The 11,852-nt window shown below is 50.6% G+C and overlaps 1 protein-coding gene across 1 annotated transcript; it reads right to left on the bottom strand.

Annotated features, from left to right (window-relative positions):
* Positions 1–628: 628 nt before the first annotated feature.
* On the bottom strand, positions 629–6,516 carry LOC138627078 (uncharacterized). Its single transcript, XM_069709163.1, has 2 exons — positions 6,346–6,516; positions 629–1,998 (listed from the first exon to the last, which is right to left on the bottom strand). The coding sequence occupies exon 2, from the start codon at positions 1,977–1,979 to the stop codon at positions 756–758; it is 1,224 nt and encodes a 407-aa protein (XP_069565264.1). The 5' UTR covers positions 1,980–1,998; positions 6,346–6,516; the 3' UTR covers positions 629–755.
* Between the last annotated feature and the right edge of the window lie 5,336 nt (positions 6,517–11,852).

Genomic DNA, 11,852 nt, shown 5'->3' with positions numbered 1-11,852 from the left:
TGTGTTTTTTTTCTTACAGCCGACAGCTGATTTTTCACAGAAAATATGCACAACTTTTACTGGAGGAATTATAAATTACGGCAAATAATAACTATAACACTTCTTCGGAAAAAAAAAAAAAACCTGCTTCTTACCGGTAAAAAACATGAAATTTACAAATTCAAATTTGTAAAATACAAAAAAAAAAATACTGAGTACAAAGATCCTTTATTACGATGTCGGACTGTCTGAACGACTCTCTGCTTGACACATTCAGAGGTCGGAGCAGTGACGCGGAGCCTCAGTAGGTGGCGCTGCTTCCCTCTTTACAACTCCAGAGCAGAACCGGAGGCTGGAATTATCATCAGACACTGGAGAGACTTCTTCTATAAATACACACAGATATACAGAGCTTCATACATAAAGGTATACTGGTGTCATCTCGTACATACACATCTCGTACACATACATATATATATATATATGTATATATATATATATGTATGTGTATATATATAAAAAGGAATATATTAATATCAAAGACATACACATGCTTACGTACTAGTCGACAATAACTTAGATTATGAAAGATAAATCATACAAAAACATCTTACAGTGAAATCTATATGGGACAATTTTCCCTAAAAATCTAAACATGAGGTCTTCTTGTTTTTTGTTTTTTTAAAGTCGTGTTGGAGGGAAGAAAAAAAAAAAAAAGCGAGAGAGAGAGACAACTACTTCCTCTCTCTCTCTCTCTCTCTCTCTCGCTCTCTTTCTTAGCCCCGCCCCTTCCCCGTCAAGACCTCCCTCCCCGCCGGCTGACTCGTCCTGGACAGCAGCACGCAGACGCAGGACGAGTCGATCCGGATCCACCTCCAGCCGACCCGGTTGTTGGCGTCCTTGGTGAGCGCTCGCACGTACGACTGCTTGGCCTTGCACTCGCTCCGCCACTGTTTCTTATCCACGCCGAGGCACCCGGCGCCGTCCACGCCCGTCCCCGCGGACCTCGCCGCCGTGCCGCCGCCCCTCGCCCCGCTCGGAGGCTCGGCCTGGCGGCATCGTGTCTCGTAGAAGTACTGTTTGAGCGGTCCCGTCTGAGTCTGGATCTCCTGCAGGATGGTGACCTTCTGTCCGTGGGAGTCGGTGGCCGTCGTCTTGTTCGTGATCCAAACGCTCTCCGCCTCGCACACCGACTTCTCCCCCCTCCTCTTGTCGCCCAGGTGCGAGCGTTTGTCCCTTTTGACGGGCCGGGCCGCCTCGCCGGCCGCCCCGGACGAGCCGGCCCGGCGCGGCGCGGCGCTCCTGTCGGTGGCGCGGTCGCCGTGGCCCTCGACGCGTCCGTCCGCGTCCTCCCGCTCCTCCCCGTCGCCGTCGTCCTCCGGCGGGCCGGTCTCCAGCAGCAGCAGGAGGGGCGGGACGTCCGGCGGCGACGGCGACGGCGAGAACAGGACTCGGGGATGCGCGTCCAGGAACATCTCGTCCCCTCCGAGGAGGCCGTCCAGACCCGGACCCGCCTCCGTCAGACCTCCTCCCGTCCGCCGGCTCCCCGAAGGAGCCGTCGGCGTGGCAACGGAAACCTGCGCCGGTCTGCGTTTGGACTCCTGAGCGGCGTCCTTCTGGGAAAAGTCCGCGGCGCCGGAGCGATGTCGCCGGCCGCCGTCGGGCGCGTAGTCCTTCGGTGGGGAAGCGTCCCGGGGAACGTCCTCGGTCCTGAAGGTTCGTCCTCCCACGGGAACGTCCGACCCGACGCTGCTTCGCTCGTCGCCGGCCGAGTCGCCGTCCGATCGGTGCGTTCCTTGATTCTCCGCGCGGGAGGACGTGGGGCAATCCTCGCGGTCCCGAGGGCGGCGCCGGGTCGGTGCGGCGGCCGCGTCGAGGCGCGCCGCTGGCTCATGACGCTGCGCTCCGCGGGCGGCGGCGGCTGCAATCCTGGACGCGGGGTTGTGAGGGAAGGGCAGGGCCGAGGCAATCACCATGGCAACCAGGGGAAGCCAGTGCATCACTCCCAGGACGTATCAGCTGGCGGTCAGAAAAAAAAAAGGGGGGGTGGGGAGGGAGGGAGGGTAAGACAGAGTTACTTCATACAACGCTCCCATACGGTTCAATCAAGACACAGTTTTACAAAAAAAATAAACGGACCAGTGGAGGTTTTACTGGCGGCTTTTTACGACGTCTAAACGGCCGACGTGCGGCTTCGAGATCTCAGCGGATCTCGCGGAAAAGCGGTGAAACGAACACGAGCGGGGTCGACCCTCCGTTTTTCTTGGCGGCGGAGCCGAGCTCGCAGGTTCTGGAGACCGAAAGGAAACAGACCCGAGCGCCGCTAAAAGCTTTTCTCAGATCCGAAGAGTGCCTTCGCCTCCGAGAGGATTTAACCTCGGGTGGCGTCCCTGCACACACCTGAGGGGAACCAACCTGGCGACCCCCGGACGAGACGGCTCAGGAAAAACATCCGGCACCAGCTGAACTTTTTACGTTCGGCTCCTCGTCCTGGACGCCGCAAAATAAAATTTGCGGAACAAAACGCACAGAAATCCTCCCAAAGGAGCAAAGAAACAGCAGGTTAATGTTATTAAAAGTGTATTTTGGAGCCGCAGCTATTAATTATTGATTAGTTGACCCACAAGAAAATAAGTCGGCAGCAATTTTCGGCAAGCGAAAAAAAAAAAAAAATTTAATATAGTAAATATCTGATGTGATTCTTCGTCTTATGAGTCATAATATATGTAAAAATGTGCGTCTTTGGGTTTTGGACTGATAATCGGACAAAACAAGGCACTTTAAAATGAGATATAGACCTTTTTTTTTTCCTCTCTTTTCTTTAACGGTGTTTCTGTTTCAAATGGCCGAACTGTTAATTGATTGAAAGAAATCTCATTTTTTTTGAAGTCGCAGCCTGATTCTGTAAAAATGAATTGAAATAATGAAAGTTAAAGGAGTCCGTTGGTGCCGTTTCACCTGCGGTCCGTGATCTCTCGCTCGTTGAGTCATTCTTTCTCTTTTGTTTGGTGAGTCGTGATGAACCGCGGAGTCATTATGATAACAAAACGGCACGCGGACGACTTTTTCTGCTTCGTTATTCGTCCGGCTTCAGTTAACAAAAACAACACCAAAAAAAAAAAAAAAAAGTAGCTGAGTCAAGCGGGAGGTGATTCACACGTGTTTCAGAGTGACTAACGAGCTCAAGTGTTGCAGTCACCCTCCGTCCATGTGGAGCAGGTACAGACCAGGAGCACTCAGCTACCTGTCTGGGAGGGAGGAGGAGGAGGGGGGAGGAGGAGGGAGGAAGGTCACCTGGAAAGAGTTAAACCGGGAGGAATGATCAGAATGCAGTAATGCACCTTCACGGTGTCCTCAGGGCGAAGAAGAAGAAGATGATGAAGAAAACACGCAGGGTAACACGGAGAGGTGTGTGTGTGTGTGTGTGTGTGTGTGTGTGTGTGTGTGTGTGTGTGTGTGTGTGTGTGTGTGTGTGTGTGTTGTGTGTGAGGTAGGTGTGTGTGAGGTGTGTGTGTGTGTGTGTGTGAGGTAGGTGTGTGTGTGTGTGTGTGTGTGTGTGTGTGTGTGTGTGTGTGTGTGTGTGTGTGTGTGTGTGTGTGTGTGTGTGTGTGTGTGTGTCAGCAGCGGCCATCAGCAAGTGACAAAACAAGATCCTTCCTGTGACAGGACCTGTAGTCAGCCGGGGGAGGAGGAGTGAGAAGGGGAGGGGGGGGGGGCGCCACACCCTGGACACAATGCTGAGCCCGCCAAAGGAGCCGACCGGGTTCGTGGTCGCCCCGAGGCGCTCTGACGGGACCTGCTTTGTCATGCCGACGATAAATCACATCAAAAGAGCCACCACAGCTCAGGCGATCCGATCCGATCCGATCCGATCCGTGCACCGGTTCCTGCCGCGGGGTTTTATTTTGTGTTTATTTTTTTATTAAAACGGTAAATCAGAGTGTTCAACACGCCCTTCGAAAGGGTCCGCTCCAGACCAGAAACAAAGCCAACAAGTGTTTCATCTGAGGTCAACGCAGCGGGAGAGAGGCGGAGCGAGGCGGAGAGAGGCGGAGCCACAGGGGAACCGTTTGTTCTGTGCGAGTTACCGGTTTGTTCCTCGGGACTTCGGCAGCCGAGCGGCCGTCTGACTGAGTTTATGTAAAACAGCAGCGGTGGCGACGCTCCATCTGCCACAATGGCACGCATCGTTTGGGCTCCAGCGAGGCCCGCAGACAACCCCCCTCCCTCCCTCCCCCTCCCTCCCTCCCCCGCCCCTCTCTGGACCAGACCCAAGCACTCTCAGCCTCCCTCCCCCCTCTCCCTCCTCCCTCTCTAGTACAGTAAGACAGCTCAACGCCACGCCGATGTTCATCATCTCCGCAGCCCCGAAGGAGCGAAAAGAAAGGAAACCGAACAGCTCATCCAGCAAACATCCCAGAATAAACACACTCGACTCTCAGAGGCCTTCTCGTTAACGCTCGCTCGGATCCTCCGCGCGTCTTATCGCGTGTTCACAAACACCGTCAGAAGAAGCTCGTTTTCCTGAAACTGTGGCAACGCGTTTCCCAGAAGACGTCACTTTGAAACGTCACGTTGTTTTCAGCTATTTTATTGTTTATTTTTTTTTATCTTAATCATATCCGGGGTTTGTTTCTTCTTGTCATCATAAACAGGACTTTGAGCTGCATTTTGGACTCCAAAATAGGCTGCTGATGTTTGATTTTAATTTTCCTGGCATCTGCTGGTTCTTTTTATTATTATTATCATTAAGGTAAATATTAGATCTATAAAACTGTGAAATGTCATCACTTTTCTCATTTTGCTCCACCGACCGGCTTAAAGCCAGAAAAATGTTCTGAAGAGATGCAAGAAGTTGCTTGAATGTTTGGCAATCGATTGCAATATAATCGACAACATTAAAAATTGTGTTAATATATAATGCTTAAAGCCATAAACCCAACCCCCCCCCCCCCCCCACCCCACCTCCCCACCCGTTGCTGTGCAGAGACACAGTTTAAACAATAAAGGAAAGCGTTTTATGAAAGTAAATCTGGCGCCTGGCAAAATGGTCTGACTCCTGTTTGGAGGGCTGCCAGTGTGAACCCGGGGTGTGTGTGTGTGTGTGTGTGTGTGTGCGTATGTGTGTGTGGTGGGAGGGGATGGAGGGAGGGGGGGCACCTGGCAGCAGCTACTGGGCTACCAGAGTAATCTGATTTTGGAAAATTTTACCCTGTAAACAGTTTTCTTTCATCACATCTGTCTGACTAAGTCCTCTGATATGCATCAGAAACAACAGGAGTGGCTGTGACACCGACAGGCAGGTAAATGTTGGTCCTCCCTCTCTCTCTCTGTGTGTGTGTGTGTGTGTGTGTGTGTGTGTGTGTGTGTGTGTGTGTGCGTGTGTGTGCGTGAGCGAGAGAGAGTAAACTAAAAGCCTCACATGTGTGCTCATTTACATTGCCCTGCTGTCCCACTGCAAACAAACCCATTAATTCCAGGTCTGTGATTGTTTGGCAGCATGCTCGGCCTGCAGGAAGGACCCCCCCCCTCCTCCACCACCACCACCCTCACCACACACACACACACCTCCACCTCCTCCCTGTAACCATGACTCCCTATGAAGGGCTCCAACTCTCCCAGCTCTGTTTCTTAAACAGAAAAACACACCTGAGATGACACTAAGGATCCCGACAACCCTTTTTCTTTTAAACCTGGTTTGGTGACGTGACCAAACACGCAGCGCGTGAAATCTGACTCCAGGTTCAGTTTGTATAAAGAATGCGATGAATGAATTCATATTCTCCTTCTGTGATCGTCTCACTTGCACTTTCAACCAAACCACACACACACAAAAAAAAAAAAAAACCCGCCCACGGGGTCGACAGGGAGGAATTAAAAGGATGAGCCGCAGTTATGTTTTCTAGCCCGCGTGATCTACCTGCGGGGTTGGGATCGTGTCTCGGTAGCTCCTAACACACCTGAGTGACTGCCAACGAAAACTAAATGTAAAATATATCCTACAAGTGCAGAAGCACGCAGCGTCATACAGGACTGAGTGAAGTGCTTTGAACTGAGAGAAGAGGTGAAATCATAAAGATTAAAAAAATAATAATAATAATAATAGTAAAAAAAAAAAGATGTAATGTTTTTTTTTTTTAAACTGTACATGCATGAATTAAAGTGATTAGCTGATAAACACGTCAATAAATCAATTTTTTTTTTGCATGAACTGCCCTAATTAAATAACTCTGTGGTCGCTGCTCTCATTATGTAACTAGAAGTCTGTCTGAAGTGACTGAAAACCTTCATAAACCCATAAATATGTGTGTATTAATTAATCCTTGTGTAATCCTGGAAGGGGTGTTGAGAGTGGGAGGTCCGTACCGTTGAGGTGAGATCCGGACCCCGCGTCCCTCCAGCTGACACCGCATTGATTATCAAATCCAGTCGCTCAAACTGGTTCAAAAAATATCCCCTAAATTAAAGACAAAACTAATCACAAAAACGGTCCTTCTTCTTTTAATAGTCCGTGACATCGCATGTGTCTGCACCACCCCCCCCTCCTCACCCTCCCACCACCCACCACCACCACCACCACCACCACCCCCCCCCAAAAAAAAAAGAAAAGAACAAAAAAAAAGTTAAGTTTTAAAGTAAAGCAGAAGAGAGAGTCCCGTCCGAGGAGCGCTTCTTCCACTACGGAGGACCAAAAAAAACCAAAACAAATGGTGTCAGAAACGTCTCCGCGCCTCCCAAATCGACATGTTCCGTGAGCGGTGAGCTTCCTCCGCTGAGAGAGATCTGTCAGCTCCAAACGTGAAGGACGAAGTGGAGCGGTGGAGAAGTTTTTAAGATCTCAACTCCGCCTGAAACGCGTTGAAGTCGAAGTCGGGACGGCCGGTTGAACCTAGCGCGAGCTGGGAATGCGACTTCCGGTTGTCTCTTTCAAAATAAAAGCCCCCTTCGGGAAACCTGCGTCGTGACAGAACGTCGCGGGCGCCGGAACGCTTTTTACTTTTCGGGGCAAACCCGGCTACTTCCGGCGCGAGCTCCTCGCTAGCAGCTGTTAGCTCGACGCAGCTAGCGACTCCGGTTTCTCACGAGAAGCGCAGAGACGAGGCGAAACTTTTTTTTTTTTTTTTTTTTCTTTCTTCTTTTTATTCTTTTCTTTAGGAGGTTAGTAAATTGAAAAGAGGTTTTTAAAAAAAAAAAAAAAAAAAAAAATGAAACTAGTAACATCTGCGAGAGCAGATGGATCAAAAGAACCGCCTCTCAAATACATTTAATATAAAACAGTATTTCAGGATTAAGTCGGCAAAAAAAACACAAAAAACCGGTCACATTCCCTCGCGAGCTCGATTTGACGCTTTCAAATGAACGTGCGTGACTGAGATGTAGTTACCGTTACCTTTCCCCCTTTTTTTTTTTTTATTAATTGATTTATTTATTTTTATTGGCCTTATATTTCCCAAGAAGACAGTTTGGTAAATGAGCGGTGCCGGGGCGGGTCCATGTGGGGGTTAATTATAGGCTGGTACCGGTGCAAATTATTACAAAACAAGCTGTTGCCAGTCTTGTAGAGTTTAAAAGTGCAACGTGATCCGGTTTGACTCAAACCGACCTGAGGATGTGACCTCATGTTACCGACTCTGCTGTCAGACTGCTTCCTGTCAGCTGGTGCCAGCTTGCTGTCTCTTTTTTTTTTTTTTTTTTTCCAGTGTTTGTCTCAGGTCATAGGTCATAGGTCACAGGTTAGTTTGTGCTTTCATATATTACACGCACGCACATGCACATATTATTTTGGTTACAATAAATAGGCATTACTGCACAATATAATCCAACATGTTTATTTATTTATTTATTTTTTGCAGGGGTGGACCTACTGATTCGAGGGCCCTGGGCAGTGGTTAGTCTGCCACCCCCACCTCCTCCCTCCCGTCTGGATTGCAGGTATGTTTTCTACCTGTGTTTATTTACCTGCGGGTTGGATCGTGCTTCGGTAGCTTTCACCATATAATGGTCGTATAATCCTCGCATTTCCTCCGCACCGGTGAGTCACGATCACAAGTCGCTGATACGTATAAAACGTTACACTCGGACGTTTTTTTTAATTTTTTTATTGAGCTGTCAGCATATTTCATCGCATCGTTTATCTTGCGTCAACAGAGACGCTCCCATTGTTTGGCTGTAAAAGTTAATTGTGGCTATTTGCTTCCAAACCTGAAAATTTTCATGAACACTTGAATTACGGAGAAATCGCAGATGTTTCCATCGACAGCCGTCGTGGTTTGAAGCTGCGGCGTTTAAAAAAATAATAATAATAATTTTATGCATAATATCCACGAGGTTCGGCTTGAAACGGGAGCTCGGTCACTGAACGCTCTGTCCGCTCTCAGGTCTTCCGGAGGGGGGGGGGGGGGGGGGGCGACGACGACACACACAATGGAGGTCTATGGAGGACACACAGACAGATAAGTCTCCCCCCATACAGACCCGCCTTCAATGGCCTTGTTGAAAAGGAGGACCATAAATTGGTGGATGAGGTGGGGATGGTGGAGGAAGGGGTGGGGGGGGACTCTGCCTCCCACCACCACCACCACCACCACCTCTCTCGCTCTCTCACATGCTATCTCTTTCTTTCCTTTACCAAGTTGGTTGGTTTCCATCGTCCCCCCCCCCCCCCCCCCCGAACGTTTAAAAAGATGAAAGGATAAGAAAAAGAATGGAGACAAAAGGCGTCAGGTTGTGTTACAGCCACCCTGCCCTGGGAGACTGCCCATGAAAGCTGTTTCAGGGGATGGGACAGATAGGGACCGGAGAGGAGTCACAGAAAGAGACAGGCAGGCGAAAGGAGAGGGGGCGGAAAGGAGGGGAGGGGGGGAGGGGGGGGATGAAAAGAGGTTTTTTTTTTGTTTTTTTTAAACTCCCAAGCTGCTAAAACGGGTCACTTCTGTACAGAGAGGCAGTCTGAGAGTCTTCACTCATTTAACACCGTCGGGACCCTCAGACGTCCCGGCAGCAACCGTGGACATGCACCCACTGACTGGCGCACACGCACACACACACACACACACACACACACACACACACACACACACACACACACACACACACACACACACACACACACCCTGTCTGATCCACCTGTACAGTAGAAGCACGACAAGTAGATTTCAGGGAATCTTCCGCTTGTACCACTTTAGCAGCAATTGCCCAACACACACACACACACACACACACACACACACACACACACACACACACACACACACACACACACACACACACACACACACACACACACCACGCACTCTCTCCATGGTGGCATTCCTCCCTCTTTGCATTTACTGTCAGTCACTTTAAATCCCCACAACCCTCCCACCATTCTCTCCTTCTTTGTCTCAACTTGTCCTGCGTGCATTTAGACATTTCAGCCTTCAGGGCTGCACATCAGGGAGAGTTTCAGAGAGGAGGGGAGGAGAGGAGAGGAGAGGAGGGGGAGGGAGGGAGGGAGAGGAGAGAGGGAGGGAAAGTGAGTGTGGACGAAGTGGCGGTCAAACAAAGATGAGCAGGGAGGCGTTTGCTTTAGATCTTGCTCTCTTACACACACACACACACACACACACACACACACACACACACACACACACACACACACACACACACACACACAGTCAGTCTGAAGTTTCCAGATGTCACTTTCACTTCCTTCGGCCTCTCTGATCTCATCAACTCGTCTCCTTCATGTCCAGCTGTGTTCTGATCTAATTGGAGGAAAGTTATTACGCTCATTACAGCAAATAGCCGAGCTGTCAGGACGAGGAGACGCCAACACACTGCTGTCACACCTTCATCATCTCCTCCTCCTCCTCCTTCTCCTCCCTTCATCATCTCCTTCTCCTCCTCCTCCTCCTCCCTTCATCTTCTCCTCCTGCTCCTCCTCTTCTCCTCCCTTCAGTCATCATCTCCTCCTCCTGCTCCTCCTCTTCTCCTCCCTTCAGTCATCATCTCCTCCTCCTCCTTCTCCTCCCTTCATCATCTCCTCCTCCTCCTCTTCTCCTCCTTCTCCTCCCTTCATCATCTCCTCCTCCTCCTCCTTCTCTTCTCCTCCCTTCAGTCATCATCGCCTCCTCCTCCTCCTCCTCCTCCTCCTTCTCTTCTCCTCCCTTCAGTCATCATCTCCTCCTCCTCCTCCTTCTCCTTCCTTCAGTCATCATCTCCTCCTCCTTCTCCCTCTCCTCCCTTCATCTCCTCCTCCCTTCATCATCTCCTCCTCCTCCTTCTCTTCTCCTGCTCCTCCCTTCATCATCTCCTCCTCCTTCTCCTTCTCCTCCCTTCATCATCTCCATCTCATCCTCCTCCCCCATCATTCATCATCTCCTCCTCCTCCTCTCCCACCTCCTCCTCCCTTCATCATCTCCTCCTCCTCCTCCCCCTCCCCCCTATAAACCCTCCCCTCCATTGCCACCATGACCACACACATACATTCCGCATATGTTTCCAATTTTCAGGCGTAATCCTCTTTTCTCCGCAATCTGACCCAATTAGCCCCAAAAGCCTCCTGGAAAAGCCCCCCCCCCCCCCTCCCCCCGTCACCGAGGAGGTAACAGGTCAAAGGTGAGGTCATTCAGAGGGGTGGGTGAAGGGAGGTGGGGGGGGGGTCAGACTCTCTGATGATACTCACCTCCTGTCCAACTTCCCCAGCGACATATCTACATATCTGGCACAGGTGGAGGATTGAGGAGGACAAAAAAGCAACACAAGACCTGAAATAAAACTTTTCAGCGTCAAAGGTGATGAGTGACAGGAGCTGGAGGCCACACGCCACACACACACACACACACACACACGCACGCACACATTTACCTTTCCATACCGACACAAACAAACAACACATGCGGCTACAAGTCTTTCCTGCCTGAAAGTGAGCGTGTGGAATGTCGACCTCCGTCTCATTAAAGGAGAAACTCGTTCTGGCGATTCAGTTTGATGCGTAATTAGAAACAGGTTCAAATGGGTGCAACAGAAAAAAAAACGCAGACTGGCGCTGCGTTACGTAGCCGACCCCCCCCTCCGCCCTCCCCCCTCCCCCCACCACCACCACCACCCCTCCTCCATCCCCCTCACCCCGCGTCCACAGTCTGCCTGTTCAGGGGTTATTTATTTTTTTACGCGTGTTACATGCCGGGTCACTGTCGGTGTATGGAGACGTGCCGTGCACGCCCCCCCCCCCCAACCCCCTCTCTGCTCGTCTTGTTTACATCGTCTGGTCCCTCTCCTCCTCTTACAGCACACTTCCCTCTCTCTCGTCCCGGATCACCTCTCAATCACTCCTCCTTGTCTCCTTCTCTGCGGCGACTCCTCGGTGTCCCTTTACGGGACTCCATCCACCTAAGGCGGCTACGCTTTCATCGCCCCCCACCCTCCACCCCGCAGGTTAGACCTGCAGCCTAAATACAGAATGATCTATTTACAGTTACTTCTTCCATGTCGCCGGCTCTACTCCACACCTTCCTCTGTTTCTCTGCACTTTTTACACACACCAATCCCCCCTCCTCCCCCCCCCTCGTCCTCCATCAGCCATGTTTTGTCCGTTTTCTTGCCGGGGGGGTAGAAAATGTTACACATTGTGAACGTTACTCACTGTACAACGGCGGCAGGGTTTGGATTTCAGAGGGAGACTTTGTGTTTGAACGACTATGGCAATTAGTAGAGGATAAACTTACAGCGCACCTCCTGCACAACGGAGGCACCCCTCTCCCCTTCCTCCCACCCCTCCCTCCATCTGTCACACCGCTGGGAATGTGAGACAGTGTGTGTGTGTGTGTGTGTGTGTGTGTGTGTGTGTGTGTGTGTGTGTGTGTGTGTGTGTGCGCGCGTGCACGGAAAGT

This window comes from Brachyistius frenatus, unplaced genomic scaffold, assembly GCF_029030835.1.
Source record: "Brachyistius frenatus isolate BFR_SWC_R1_liver_20210118 unplaced genomic scaffold, ASM2903083v1 Contig_80, whole genome shotgun sequence".
Classification (NCBI taxonomy): domain Eukaryota; kingdom Metazoa; phylum Chordata; class Actinopteri; family Embiotocidae; genus Brachyistius; species Brachyistius frenatus.
The sequence above is the reverse complement of the archived record's forward strand: the minus strand, read 5'-3'. Positions and strand labels throughout refer to the sequence as shown.

Bases quoted from the DNA above. Each gene is read 5' to 3' on its own strand.
- LOC138627078 (XM_069709163.1), bottom strand. From the start codon at position 1,979: ATGCACTGGCTTCCCCTGGTTGCCATGGTGATTGCCTCGGCCCTGCCC.